The following is a 16236-nucleotide window of genomic DNA, read 5'->3' as shown; positions in this document are numbered from 1 at the left end:
AAATGACAGACAGCACACCATGTGATTTCTGGCAAAGGAGTGTTAGAATGCACATATAATGCTGTGTAGACATTGATCTTAAGAGCAGATCTCCTCCGCGGTGTCCGTTCGCGACACGATCGAAGCCGCATCTGTATGTCAGACACAGTTCTGCCTAATTACACTAATACATCAAATCAGGTGGCAGCGATGCGGGAGATAGCGTCATGTCTGTGTGTAGGCGTGAGGAGATTATCTGCGGCTATCGATGTCTTGTCATGTTTTCTGTGTTTTTTATGGGGGATATGTGGTCCGAATGTGTAATTGCTTTAGAAATAGAGAACCCAACTGTATCACATCCCGTCTTGACTTACTGTTTTCAGTGTGACTGTTGAAAGCGATGGAAAAAGGTTGTTATAGTCAAGATGGAAATCAAAAATTGAACATTTTTGCACGTTCTGTTAAACTACATATGGCGCTACAAGCTATACATGTTTTTGTGATACACAAAAGAAAAAGAATGTATCTTCATATCAATAGATGAGAATCATTAAATATGACCTTTAAACACACACACACACACACACACACACACACACACACACACACACACACACACACATATATATATATATATATATATATATATATATATATATATATATATATATATATATATATAGATGTATAGATAGATAGATAGATATATACACATACACACACACATATATATACATTTATTTATATTGCTATGTAATAAAAACAACATGATATCAATTAAATTGTATTACAATGTAGTACTATGATGAGCACATACTATATTGCAAACTATTAGTATAATATGTATTATTATTATTATTATTATTATTATTATTATTATTATTTGTGTGTATATTGTCTCTTATTATATATTTAATTAATATATTATACATTCAATACTAATAGAAAATAGAAATATAGAAAACTAATATTAAACAACTTAGCAACTATCTATCTGTCTGTCTGTCTATCTACCTATCTATCTATCTATCTATCTATCTATCTATCTATCTATCTATCTATCTATCTATCTATCTATCTATCTATCTATCTGACTGTCTAGATACACACACACACACACATCCTTATCCTTGTTGGACACTTTTCTCACACAATTCTCATTCAGCTGACAAGTTTTGTTCACCTTGCTTCGAGCAAGAACCCCATAAAATCTTTAAAATAATTAACAATGTTTTAAACCCAAAAGTAATCCACTCTGATGGATAAAATCAAGCCTTTAATTTAAATCTCTTGTTCCACTTAGAAATATGACACGTTAGTGAAATTGGTTGTTTCATGTGAATTGCAAAGCATCTCCTCGTGACTTATTGTTTAATTGGATTACATAACCATACTCAGTTGAATCAAAATGTGAAATAGCTGTATTTTGTCATAAGTGACTGCACTAACCAGGTCTCTGTTTGGATATAGAAGTCTGTGTGAGCTTGCAGTTTCAGCATCACTGGTCCAAAGCGTGTTCCGGGTGCGAGAGCGCTGTCTTAAGAGGGGAGTCTGAATTTGCACGGCTCATTTGTCTGGAGAATGTGTTGCCTCGGGCCAGGCCTTGCATCCCCACCCACACCCCTCTCCATCCTCCGAGCGGCCCATGAAAATAATTTAGACTGGATTGTTTGGTGAATGCGCTGCCCTGCGGATGCATTGGTCAGCCATACATGGTTAACTGCACACATCTACTCCCAGCCTGCTGTTCACATGTAGGTCAAAGGGTCAGGATTGATTCACACTGTATCATGTAAGCATGTGGCCTATTGCAGAATACAGCACTTTTATAATGATGTAGCCGATCGGTAACAATGATGGGGTTGCAAAGTTAGTCAGTGCTGTTTATTCTGTTTGTTTGTTTTTTCGTTTTTAATTTTATAAGGCAATATGCATACTCTCTCTCTCTCTCTCTCTCTCTCTCTCTCTCTCTCTCTCTCTCTCTCTCTATATATATATATATATATATATATATACACTAGTGTTCAATAGTTCGGGGTCAGTATTTTTTTTTTTTTTATTAAAAAAAAAAAAAATATATATATATATATATATATATATATATATTATTCAATATACAATATTTTATTATATATATATATATATATATATATTTTTTTTTTTTTTTTTTTTTGCTTTTAAATCAAAGAATACTAAAAATGTACATAAATATTTAGAAAAATATATATAAAAATATATCACATGTGTCATGTTTAGCCTTCGGGTCATTTTGACCCACAAGGGACACCTTGTTATAGGTTCGGGAGGAACGGATGTTAATGCATTAATTCATGTGATTAGATCAAAATGCCAAAATAAATAAATAAATAAAATATAGTTTATAATTATAACATATATTTCTCACCGTTTGTCGAGGTTTTGTTTGATTTCTTTCAAGCTTTATTTTTAACTTTATCCAGTGTATTTTAAACATATTCTTTGAATGCAAGGCTTATTATCTTACGCATTTTCCCATCTCAAGTAAATGTATTTTTTTAAGGATGTTTACTTGTTTTTTTTTACTAAAAAAACAACACCATAATTAGATGCATATGGCAAAGCCACAATTATTCCGATGGCTAGTTAACTGGTCCCATAAATGAGGAGTTACTTTAAATTTAGTCCCACAGCAATGCCTCCCCTCAGACCTGCCTTTGTCTAATTACAATAATTCTTGCAAATGGACGAACGTCTGTGCAAATCAAGCCTACCAGCCAACGGTCGCTCTCCACCAGCCAGTTTACATGAATGGACTTTTAAGGAGCATTTGACATAAGAACAGCTCACATAATACAACCCCACTGTGTGTGTGCCGGTTCCCTTTCACTCTCTTTTCTGCTTTGTTACTCCCACAAATATTGCTCCAAAATATCCCTCAGCCATTTTGCGAAACACTGACAGTAATGTCTTTTTAAAAAATCCCTCAGCCATGTGGCATTTGTGCTACATCTGTTTATTTAATGTATTTCAATCACCAGCCATTGGTTCATTCCACCAGATAACATACATTTCGCTAAAATGAGGGGCGAGAAATCCACTAGGGGTTTTAAATATGAATAGAAATGGATAAAATGCCAGAGGACACTGAGCTTTGTCTGTTTGTTGGATTGGCAGAGAGAAGATTGGTTCTCTTATTGACATTTTAATCAACTCTAGTCAAGAGATGCTTTCAGGGCGTCTTATTGTGAAGACATTAACAATGCAAAATTCCAGTGGCGTTTAGATGGGAAAATCCACAACTGTCTCAATTAAACAAGTGAGTCTAGCAAGAAATAGCAGTGAAGAGTTGCTATTCATAGATTTGATGTCTTTTTTCTGCATTCAGTTCTATATCAGATGCATGTCACGTCACTGTTTCATGTCAAGATGTATTTTGACACCTTTGAACTTTTTAAAAACAAAGGTTTTGGTGTTGATTGAGATGATTTTCTTCACAATTCCGTCTCCATCGTGCATGTGTAGTGAAGGCACCTCCTTGCAAGGGGTTGGCATGGCAACCAAGGACAGGAAGTAAATCAGTGCCAGCTGAAGAAGTGGTCGCCAAGGAGACGTCGAACAGAAACTTTGCAGCGTGCACTGAAAACGAGTGGGAAGGATATCGATATCTGGCGCCCAGGAAGGGGCATGGCTTATCGTGTGGGGGCGTGTCTGGGGAAGTGATGCATTTGCGGAGAAGCTCATTTGAAGATAGAACTCATTTGCATAAACAGTGTGGTTTGTGAAAAGAGAATATGCCAGATGGCCACTTGTTACATTGGAAGTGCCTGTTCGGATGCAGAATGACGACGCTTTATTATAACTCAGGCGGAATGGAAAATGCTGACTTGTTTCAGTTAGCAGGGTTTGTAGCTGGAGTCACTGAGTATTGTGTTGATTTAGTGAGACTGGCTGTATGTCTTCAAGGTCAGTGGAAATAGATGCATGATGAAATGGTCATCATATAACATGAAATACTCAAATATGACATGTTCCTGGGTCGGCGTCTTTTATTGGTCTATTTAGCTCTAAACCTAGCCCACAAAAATCTTGGTAAGAAGTTTGTTTCAGGACCAACAACGGCTTTCTTTTTGTGAAAACATATCTGGATCACTTTTTCCATTTCAAACTGTTCCGTTTGCAATCACACTGAAAAGAAATTGAATTAATGCAAAAAAAATATTTTTGTAAATGTATTTTTATTTAGTTAGTTTTTTTAACTTAGTGTTTACTTATTGTACATTCATGCATGATGCCTCTGCTCTCCAGAACGCTGTAGTAAAAGTCATTTTTCTTTCTTTTTTTGTATTGTGGAAAAAGCTCTAAATGAAGTCATGCATCTGTACTTAAACATGCCTGTCACTTTATCCAACTGCTGCAATGGATATGCTCTGCTTGGGAATGATGTTGAAGAGAGAGAGGGAATCCGGCTTAATGGCATCTCCACCATTTTATTGCACCCTCTTCTCCCCTTAATTTCCACGCTGTAAAAAATGTAGCTGACCTGCTTGTATCCCACATCTCATTAGACAGTCGGTCCCTTCAACGAGCTCCAGTGTTTATATCACCCTTATCTTTCAGCCTTCATGTATTTCCGTGTTGTCATTGTGTACATCCAGACACTTCTTTTTATTTCCTCTCTCGCAGACTCATCAGGGGAGTTTTTCTGACAGTGCTCGCCTCGTCTTTCTCTGTGGGGGCCTTTCCAGCACTCTCCCTGCCAGTGCGTCTCCACCTGCCACCGCCGCAGGGGTCTGGACTTGCACGGTGCTAACAGATAGTCTGCTTTTGTTTTTGCGGTTGCCAAAATCCATTTCCTCGCCATAACCTCGAGTTGCGACTGTCTAACGGAGCCCACGTACTTTGTTCCGTATCCTTCCAGAGTATGAGCGTACAGTGATGGATGCAGTTATCCCCCAACCCCTTCTCCCGGTTCTCGAAAGAGCTGCGGTTCCGCACTGCCCTATAAATGAAACACTGCTGCTTTTTACTGATTTGGCATGACTCATCCTTTTCATCCCCAATTTTGTTTTGTTTTTTAGTGGAACCAAGATCCTCCATGCTGCAGGATTATTGAGAGTCCTCGGGAAAAGCTCTCTTTTCTTGTTGGATGCTTCTTGGGAGCCTTGTTTTTAAGAAGGGAACTGATCCTCCTTGCATCAATGCTTATTATTTACATTATTGACTGGAATGTATTTTATTTATACAGCAGTTTCTTCTGGTCTTGTTTTAAGACATCTAATGAAACTGCATGTTAAAAATTGGATTGTTAGGATCAGTAGGTGGTGATCAAATCTTTGTGAATTAGTCTTTATGAATGAATTCATTCAAAACACTGATTCATTCAGGAATTAAATAAGTGACTGTTTTTGGGAATGAGTCATTGAATAATGATGTCCAATACCCTGATTCATTCAAAAATGAGGCAAATGACTCTTTATGAGTGTGAGTCGTTGCATCATAACTCAGATAATTATATCAAGACACTGATCCATTCAGAAATTAAACAATTGACCATCTTTACCCTTTTTTATTCTCAACCAATTTGATCAAAACATTTATTTACTCAGGAATTAAACAAATCACTCTTTAGGAGTAAGCCACTGAAAAAATCATTCATTCTATTCTTTCAAAAACCCTGATTAAGGAATAAACGGAGGCTCATCTTTATGAGTAAGTTATTGAATCATTCTCAGTAATTTAGTTCAAAACATTGGTTTGCTCGGGAAGTCACTGAGGCATTGATTCATCCCTTTTTTTAACCACTTGATTCTCTGAGTGAGTCACTGAATCCTTCCTAACAATTTAATTCAAAACAGTGATTCATTGAAGAATGAAGTAAATGACTCTTACGAGTGACTCACTGAAGCATTTACTCATCCATTTCATTCCGCTATGACTTTCTTTGGAAATATGTTTCTTGACAAAGCAAGTAACCAGCAATGTTGTGACATAACATTAAGTTACTGAATATTAGCAAGAGTACTCTGGTTTGTATGTCATTCCTGGCCTTGTTGCACCTGATCGTAACCATTGGAGGTTACCACTGTTGCTACAGGTAACTTGTTGATTCTACAGCCCATAAGCTGTTCATCCGGGTGTAGATGGAAGACCCTGTGGAGAACTTGCCATCCCACTTTCTTTTATATGAAGCAATTCCCAGTCTTGTAAACCAATGGCTGAACTATCATTGTTTATTGATGCTATCCAGAATACCTATGAGTTGTGCTCCAGCAGGCCTGCAGGTAAATGAAACCTGGCTCAGAGCCTCTATCTCTGTCTGTTGAGAAATCTAAAGGAAATGTTCTATTTTGTTAATACCTTTGGTTTTTAAATAGAGCAGTTTTGATATGATATGTTTGTTAAATGACAGCATTACCCTCTTCTGTCAGCAACACTGGCATCTGTGTCCCAGGTGTCATCTGTGGCCCAGGTGTCATCTGTGGCCCGGGTGTCATCTGTGGACCGGGTGTCATCTGTGGCCCGGGTGTCATCTGTGGCCCGGGTGTCATCTGCATGTATGCATGCCAAATGACGATGCAATGCACGAGTAAGCATTTTTTTTTCCTTGTACTTTCTCTTCGCCTCATCATTCACTTCAAATGAATTTCTTTCCTCCTCCTTTTCTCTTCTTTCCAACTTCCCTTATTCCTTTTCCCTCTCTCCTTCCTTTCTCTTCTTTTTTATCTTATTTTATTATCATTCCATTCACCCTCTTCCTATTATTTTATTCTTCCTTCTTTGTTTTACCTGATTTTCCTCTTACCTTCTACTTCAGCCTTCTATACCTTGTCCTTATATTCTGATTCATTTCCTCTCTCTTTCCTTTCTCTTCCTCTTCTTTCCATTTTCCTTCTGACTTCCTCTCCTTTTCCTTTAATATTTTACTTCCTTTTCCTCTTCCCCTCTACTTCACCATCCTGTCTGCTTCCTCTGTTACACTAGTTTTCCCCGCATTCTCCTTCCTGCTTACTTCTCTTTCCTTTTTTCTCTCCCATTTCCTTTCAACTTCTTCTTCTTTACCACTTCCTCCTGTTTCCTTCCTCTTCCCTCCTACTTCCTTTCCTATTGCCCTCTCCTTTCTTTTCAGTTCTTTCCTTTCGTTTTCCCATTTCCCTTCTGCTTCCTCTTCCTCTTCCTCTTCACTTCTTTCCCCTTCCCTCCTGAATCTTATTCTTAGTTTCTACCTTATATATCTCTACCTTCACCTTCTTTCCTCTTTCACTTCACTTCTCCCCCTTCCTGTTTACTACTTCATATATCCTTCTTTCTCCTCTTCCTTTCTACTTCCTCTTATTTAATTTCCCCCTTTCCCCTGCTATTTCATCATCCTTTTTTTCTGTTCTCTTGTGCTTCTTCTCCGTCTTCCATTACTTACCTTCTGCAACCTTCCTTCCTTCCTTCCTTCATCTTCTCCTTCCATCTCCTTCTTATCCTTCCTCCTCCTCTTCTGTTATCCTTCTTCCTTTATCTCTCTTACCTCCTCTCCTCAAAGGTGAACTCCATATTAATCCAATACAGCTCTTGACATTTGATTCTCTTGTGCAGAACTGCATGATTGCCATAATTGTTCTCACCTCACCCTGCTCACCCCGCCGTGTGACGAATAGCACAGAAGCTTTTCGAGCTCGCACTGTGCCGAGAAGCACATGGCCGCATTGTTGTCAGCAGCAATGGCATTCACTTTCATGTTATTTGAAAAAAATTAATTCACCTCGTTACACCTCACGCCTTTCTAGGCCTCCGCCGCTTGATCCTCTTCCTTACCACCCTCCCTGCTGAAGCGTTTACCGCCTGCTGCATCATCCCTTACTAGGGCAGAAGTTTAAAAATGTATTCATTTCATAATCTTATTTTTTGTTTATCATTTTTTTCATCTAATTCCCTTCCCACATGAAATCCAATTTTGCCAGGCGCATTGTTTGAGAGGCAGCAGGATTTCTGCGGAGTGCTTTTTTGTTTGCTTCCCTCTCTTTCTCTCTCTCGACTTGGAGCAGCCTAGATTGTGCTTTGCAATTTTAATAGTGTAAAATCTAATCAGGAGAGATAAACCGGACCCCGCACTTGATACCAGCAGGGCTTTTCAGTTTTTCGAAAAGATTTGTGAAGTTAAAGCTTTATCTTTCCTTGTAATTGATCATTTACATGCAAGATATATATTACAATTATCTCTGCATGAAATTCAATTAAATGAAATAAAAATGAGCATATCGTTTAACTACTGCGAGCCTTTCTCCTTTAAAACATTTAGTGATAACACGGTTCAGTATATGTTTCGTGTGAGATCCTCACCAGCAGTCTAGAAGACTTCGGGGCAGCAATTCAAGTAGATTTGCGATGAAAGAATTGATTGTTATGGCAGTTACTATTAGGTTAAGACCAGCACCCTGCCGAGAGGAAGAGGAAAGGCAAGCCAGAGAGTGAAAAGTGGTACAAACAGTTTTGCAGTGCTTTCAACATGGTGTTGTAATGCCCACAGGGAAGAACATCCATGTTCAACAGCTCTCTTTCACATCCTGCTATCCAAAACCTTTTCTAGTGCTCAGCGTGTCTATGGAGAAAATGTGCTGCGTTTATTTGCAACACATTTTCATAATCGATTAGTCGGTGGGTTGTCTAAATTACTTGTCGTTCCCGAGGAAGCATTATATAATTAGTGAGATTGAGGGTTATGTTTACTAGACTAGACTTCTGTAGGGGGCATTCAGATAAGACTTGTTCCTGTATGCTTAAAATGTTAGGACAGAGTACAATAAGGTCTTAAAGGGGTGGTTCATTGCAATTTCACTTTTTTAATGTTAGTTAATGAGTAATGTTGCTGTTTGAGCATAAACAATATCTGCAAAGTTGCGGTGCTGAAAGTTCAATGCAAACGGAGATGTCTTTTAAAATTCTAGCAGTTTAATGCCTACAAAATGGCTTTTGGGGACTACCACGAGGTTCCTCCCAGGTTGGGTCACAAAACCGGAAATTTTAATAAACCCTGCCCCCAGGAACATGCAGCAAAGGGGGCGATACCATGTTGTAAAACCCAAGATAAAACTAGGGGTGGATTTTAAAATCTAATTATATCATTCAGATCTTCAGCTCAGCTCCAACAATGAACTGTTCCCTTTATACACTTATTTTTACATAGCTATGAGAAGCATTGAACCAGCGGTTCTCAATTCCAGTCCTCGCGCCCCACTGCTCTGCACATATTGTATGTCTCTCTTTGTTAACACACCTGATTCAGATAATCAACTCATTAGAAGTGAGCTACGTGCATGAACTGTGTTCTGATTGACATGGTCTCTACATAGTTTACTGCTCCCTACTTCCTGAGCGGGGAAAATCTGTTGAAGTTTGCTTCACTTCGGAACATTCATTCACGGATTTGTGTTGCACAACCGCCATCATGGACAAGTGACATCATATACCTCTGTAAATCCATACAATTTAAATTCACGTCTTGCATTAGAACCGTGCCTGCACAGGTTCTGGGTGATCCTCTTCACTTATATCCACTGCATCTCAGTCAGCCTCAAATTGATAAGCAATATAGACAACGCCATTGTTTACAATACAAGAGGAGCACATGCAGTTGAGGTGAGTTGCAAGACCTTTAGATGCCCACTAGAGGCAGTTTAGCCAATCACAACACACTGGACCAGCTAACCAATCAGAGCCCCTTGCCTTTTTTCTTGAGGGAGGAGCTTCATAAAATCAGGAAATGGTCAGTGTGTTTAGAGGAGAAGGGACAGAGCTGTGTGGAATAAAGGTAAATTATGTGAAATGTTTTTTTTTTTTTTTTTTTTTTTTTTTTTTAAAAAAACATTAAAACATGTTAGACTGCATCCTATAAACACAATCAAGCCTAAAAAAAAAATAATAATAAAAAAAACATCAACCAACCCTTTTAATACAAGTTTATAAAACTTGCTACACTCAGAAAAATTGTGTTTTTAATCTAGTGTGCTGCTAGGAATACTAAGGTCATTGCTTTGATTTTCAGGGAATGCAAGAACTAAAATATTCTATATAGACCCTTGAAAACAAGAATGAAAACCATCTTGTTTTGGGTAGGATCTTCAAATGCATAAATACATATGTAAATTCATATTTAAACCTAAAACAAACATGCGTTTTTCCACCACATCCAGGTTTCTTTCTCAGTCTGGTCACACATGTGCCTTTAAGTATCTCTGAGAGCCTAACACTCTTGATATGTGGGGTTGATTGAAGGATTGGTAGATGGGAAGCCATGCTTTTATTTATGCCTCCTCTGCAAGAATAAATAAAGTGACACAGACAGACAAGGCAGTTCATATCTCCCTGACTGAGGAGAGGAGGAAACAGAGAGAGACCCAATATTGAGGTGCAGCTTTATGTGACTTAGATTGAGAGTGCTGTGCGTGCAAAGACATGAACTTACAGACACCACACACACTCAAAAAAAATAAAAAATAATAATAAAATAAAATAAAAAATGGATATGAAACACTCTTCCAAGGTCACCTACGGTACATGTGTGAGTAAGTAATACTTTGTCTGTGATTCACTTCCACTAGGCTAGAGGGACTTTAGTGGCTAGACAGAGATTGTTTTTAATGCTGGAGCACCTATATGTTGACTGGCTTGTTCCTGTGTACCTTAATGGAACAAAGCATGCTCTCAAAATTGCATTGCTAATATTAGAAAATATTTATTAAATAGTTTTGACCCCTTTGGTGGAGAATCAGTCCATGGAAATTGATTGCAGCGCAGCTTTTATTGCAGTTTTTATGGCTTTACCTAATTTGCATATTTTGTTTAGTGAATCAGGCACTGCAAAACATCCAAATAAGCAACAGGAACTGAAAAGATTGAATATGTATGACAGTTTAGTGTATATTATCTATAGCATCTGTCTGTTATAGTATTGATTTGTGCTAGTGTCATCTACAATGGTAATCCAAACCTTATATGGTTCTTTCTCTCTTTTTTTGCAGTTCGGCCTGATAAAACCCTTCCCAAAGAGTGGAGAACCTGTCAGCGAATTATGAATGATAAACAAGATGACCTCATCCCTGATGCAGCAGACGATGAGAGGTCCTAGGTGGAACCGGGCCCTGTCCGACCCATTGTTTGTGCTGTCACTGGCCCTGCAGCTTCTGGTGGTGGCTGGCCTGGTGCGAGCACAGACCTGCCCCTCTGTCTGCTCTTGTAGCAACCAGTTCAGCAAGGTCATCTGTACGCGACGTGGCCTTCGAGATGTACCCGATGGTATTTCCACCAACACAAGGTACTTGAACCTTCAGGAGAACCTCATCCAGGTGATCAAGGTTGACAGCTTCAAGCATCTAAGGCACCTGGAGATCCTGCAGCTTAGCAAGAACCACATCCGCAACATTGAAATCGGAGCTTTCAATGGGCTGGCTAACCTCAACACTCTGGAGCTCTTCGATAATCGTCTAACCACAATCCCTAATGGGGCTTTCGAGTACCTGTCCAAACTTAAAGAGCTTTGGTTGAGGAATAACCCTATCGAGAGCATACCCTCTTATGCCTTCAACCGTGTACCATCACTGCGAAGGCTGGACTTGGGCGAGCTTAAAAGGCTCTCGTATATCTCAGAAGGTGCCTTCGAAGGCCTCAGCAACCTACGGTACCTGAACCTGGGCATGTGCAACTTAAAGGAGATCCCCAACCTCATTCCTCTTGTCCGATTGGATGAGTTGGAGATGTCAGGAAACCAGCTGTCTATAATAAGGCCAGGATCCTTCAAAGGCCTCGTCCACTTACAGAAACTGTGGATGATGCATGCGCAGATCCAGACGATTGAGAGAAATGCCTTCGATGATCTTCAGTCCCTCGTAGAGCTCAATTTGGCCCACAATAACCTTACCCTCCTGCCTCATGACCTCTTCACCCCACTACACCACTTGGAGAGGGTACACTTGCATCACAACCCCTGGAACTGCAACTGTGACATCCTCTGGCTCAGTTGGTGGCTAAAGGAAATGGTGCCGGCCAATACCAGTTGCTGTGCCCGCTGCTCGTCACCCGCCAGCCACAAAGGGCGCTACATTGGTGAACTTGACCAGAACTATTTCCATTGTTATGCACCGGTGATCGTGGAGCCACCAGCAGACCTGAACGTGACTGAGGGCATGGCAGCAGAACTGAAATGTCGAGCAAATTCTTTGACCTCAGTCAGCTGGATAACACCCAACGGGTCCATCATGACACACGGGGCATATAAGGTGCGCATTTCTGTGCTCAACGATGGGACACTAAACTTTACCAATGTCACAATGCAAGACACAGGAACATACACTTGTATGGTGAGCAACTCCGCAGGCAACACGACAGCCTCAGCTACGCTCAATGTGTCCTCGACAGAGAACAGCAGCTTCAGTTACTTCACTACAGTTACGGTCGAGACCACAGAAGCGGCACATGATGAGGGCCACCCAACGGTACAACAGAAGAGTGGCCCTACTCCTTCTTCTGGGATTTGGGAGACCTTACCACCTTCCTTTACCACCACGACCACAACAGCACGGACACCACTGTCCACCAAGGCCACCGACAAGACCTACACCATCCCAGTCACAGCCCTGATTGATGGCTCCCTCAACACCTTGGATGAGGTCATGAAGACCACAAAGATCATCATTGGTTGCTTTGTGGCCATCACCCTGATGGCGGCCGTCATGCTGATCATATTTTATAAAATGCGCAAGCAGCATCACCAGCAGAACCACCACGCACCGGCGCGAACCATTGAGATCATCAACATGGATGAGGATTGTGTAACGGGTGGACCTACCATGGAGGGCCACCTCACCCTGCCCCCACTGGAGCATGAGCACCTGAATCATTACAACGCCTACAAGACTGTGTACAACCATGCCTCCACCATCAATTCTATACACAGCTCTGCCCACGAACCTTTGCTAATTCGGGCCAGCTCAAAAGACAATGTACAAGAAACCCAGATCTGAACTGCTTTTCATAATGTGGATTAAACAAAGAAAAAAAGACTTCTAAAACTCTTAAGGAACAGTAAGTGACATATCGATTTTGAAGATTGTCGAAAACAAAGACACAGTAGACTGATGCAAGACGTATAAGAAGGATGTTGACAGGTACAAAGGGACATTGGGAGTGGTGTGTACGTCAACCGTTTCAAAAGTGTCTTTACATAACAGAAGTTATTTATTTAAGGAAAATAACTATTGTGGTTTAATCAAGAAAAGATGTAATCTGCAATTATTTTTCCAGCAATTATTTCTCCATGTTTTCTAATGTTATTTTAAGGGATGTTGGTTTACTAATATGCTTTTAAACTCTGTTTAAATCCGTTGTTCTGTGCGTGACGACCCAAGTCATTTTCAGATGAATCTGAAACTTTCCATCTTTCTGAAATTTCAAGATTCACATTTAATGTTGATACGTTTAAAATCGTAGGTTGCAGATTTTCATATTAGAAAACTTCCATACCATAACTGTTTAAACTGATCACGTTACTCGGTTGTCCTTGCTGAAAAAGAAGCTCTTTAAACTATATTGGTCCATCTGTTAGTTGGTTTTAGAGGTGTTTTGGGCACTTTTCAACTGGACAGACTGGAAGACAAGCTTTTAAACAGCTAATTTTTCAACAGGGATGGCTACTACAAATTATGTGCAGATGTATGCCTGGCTTCTCCACCCTTAAAATTTAGAACAAGGAGCCCTGGAAACGTGTCCCAATTAAAACCGGGCCAAATGTCAGGAACAAATGTCTATTTGATGCATGCAGGGCAATTTCAAATAATTCCTGTGCTTGGTCCAGAAGATTTATGGATTAAGTTAGCATTTGGACGCATCCCACATGACCTTAAATACATGTTGAGTCATCTCATGCTTAAAATAAGCTTTATTTAAGTCCTTAAACTGTTTTCTGCATTTTCTTCATCATAGCGTACAACAACTTCAGTTCCTGTGGCGGTTCATCCTTGACACCAAACTAAAGTTCCCCAATACTCAGATGCAGCACACACATTCTATGCCAAATTTTATATGGGCAGGGCGTTGAAGATTGTAAACCTTTATTTGAAGTGGGAAAAGCATAAAGATGGTACTGACATAGCACCATCTCCATTTCAATCCACTTGTCTTGGTGCTCCCCATGGAAACAGTTGAATGGAATCATTCTGGAATGGTCTAAAAGTCAGACACAGAACCATAAATAAGTGGGCAAAGTCAGTTCAGCTCAGATCTAAGGCTTCCAAAGATGCCACAGGTGTGTCTTTATAGATTCTGTGAACCGATTGTGTTTTTTTCCCTCTCACTAGTTCTTTTTTCTTGAATTCTTTCATATTCTATCTTCCATCATTCTGCGCTGTCAATCTTTTTAGGCAGTTATGCAATTCTTTTTAAACTTTTAAATCATATTCAGTCACTTATTTTCGGTACAGACTGGGGATGATACATCCATCTTCGTCTTTACACACACAGTAGCCTCTGGCTGCAGGGGGAATGACTTGACATTATGAATTAATTTATGAAATAAGAATGGCCTGAGACGGTCACTATAGAAACCAATGACCTTGGACAGGGTGGGGAGTAGCCGACAGACATTGGCTTGACACTTTAAATATATCCAGAGTCAAATGGGAGAGCGAGGCTAGGTGAAAGAGCCAAAGTGGACTCATTTGAAGTCATTTAATCTATAAAGCAGTCTACAGATCTATAGGTAATTTGAATTGAACCAATAAACCTGTGACATTTTATTCAGGTTCTTAGCGTTTTGTTTTTGGCCGTTCATAATTCATGCAAAGCGCACAGGGGACTAACATGAGGATTTTTCTCTTGCGTGTCTGGTCTTAATACTGATGCAGACTGATACCATGTGACATTTGGTGAACTTTTCCGTATCATATTTTGATCACACAGCAGATGCACTCTGATTAAAAAAAAAAATCCAATGCAATTAGGCTTGTCAGCTTTGCTATTTCAGATCATTACGAAAAAGTTTTTTGAGCATACCTCCTGCCCACTAGAAGCAAAGGCCATCTGGTACATTTTCTAATCAAGATATCAAAGTGTGCAAAAAAAGACTGTTTTTCATCTGAATATGCTGCTCTTTCGAATCTTAATTAATTTTCTTGTCTTTCTGTATTTAGTTTGCGTTGTCACTGAAATTGATGTCAATCTGAACATAAAGCGAAAAAAAAAAATCCTTATCGTCAATGGAGTTTAGCACAAAAGTAAACCAAGTCATTGGGTTTTCAGTTGCATTTTATTTATTTTAAGGAATAGAATCATTGTCTTAAATTGTCATAATTTATGGAAAAGGTCTGTCATTTTTTATAATATGATCATTTTTTATTATAATTTTAGTTTTTTGGCTTATTGTGATTTTCCGTTTCTGTATGTTTGTTCAGTCCCTTCATGCAAACACATCTGTGTTTTGGGTTTCAGTTTAGGAGTGAACAAGATGCTTTTCTCTCTGTTTCACGTAACTTCTTTCTTTTCGTCTCTGAGAGGGAATGCTGTTCTAGTGGTAGATTTCTATAAAAATACATTTTGAAAACAAAGAGAAAATAAAAAAAAAAACTTTTTAAATTTTAATTTTACATGTGCCAACCTGTTCTAAAAGATAAAAAAAGAGAGAGAGAGAGAGAGAGCGTGAGATATGCTGTAAAAGACGACTGGATTGATTTTCATGTAAACATTATTTCATGATCTTTAAAAAAAAAAAAAACATGGAGATCGATTATAGAAATCAGAGTTTGTAGTTCATACACAAGATAAGGTTACAAATAAACTATCATTGTCTTTTCTCTATTGTCTCTTTAGTTTTCTTTCACCAAGGTGTATTGTGTTAAATTGAGATTTAAGTTTATAACACTATCTTGTTTTTCGTATTACACACACACAAAAAACCTTTTTAGTGTATGATTTAATGCTTCAAATGTCTCAAAACATCTTCTTGCTGTGTTTTTCATTGATATGCAGTATTTAGTGTGTGACTGGCTCCACCGGTTGTTTTTAGATTTTAGACTACAAATGAGTGAATTGAGAAAAGACGCATGAAATGTTTCCTCCTTGTTGATCAAAAGCAGCTGGACGTAGTGCACGTTGCAGTATGAATAAATTACACCGGCTGCCTCATTGTGTTCCTCAATGAGCACAGCAGTGCTGTTTTCCAGTGCTGTGCTCAGAGACAAATACCTGTGAGACGAAGCTCCTCTCATTTTACTTGTGCCTGACTGTTTTAATGAATATAATTGA

The 16236-nt window shown here is 39.1% G+C and overlaps 1 protein-coding gene across 3 annotated transcripts in view; it reads left to right on the top strand.

Annotated features, from left to right (window-relative positions):
* lrrc4ca (leucine rich repeat containing 4C, genome duplicate a) overlaps positions 1-15787 on the top strand; it is a 163345-nt gene extending 147558 nt beyond the window's left edge. For all 3 annotated transcript variants that reach the window (XM_052597735.1, XM_052597737.1, XM_052597736.1), the window contains one exon: positions 10965-15787. In XM_052597735.1, the coding sequence (XP_052453695.1) occupies positions 11019-12962 (1944 nt within the window). In that variant the 5' untranslated portion in view covers positions 10965-11018 and the 3' untranslated portion in view covers positions 12963-15787. The remainder of the gene's footprint in view (positions 1-10964) is intronic.
* The last annotated feature ends 449 nt before the right edge of the window (positions 15788-16236 follow it).

The sequence above is a fragment of the Carassius gibelio genome, chromosome B25 (genome assembly GCF_023724105.1).
Source record: "Carassius gibelio isolate Cgi1373 ecotype wild population from Czech Republic chromosome B25, carGib1.2-hapl.c, whole genome shotgun sequence".
In the NCBI taxonomy this organism is placed as follows: Eukaryota; Metazoa; Chordata; class Actinopteri; order Cypriniformes; family Cyprinidae; genus Carassius; species Carassius gibelio.
Note: the sequence above shows the minus strand (reverse complement) of the source record. Positions and strands in the feature narration are given on the sequence as shown.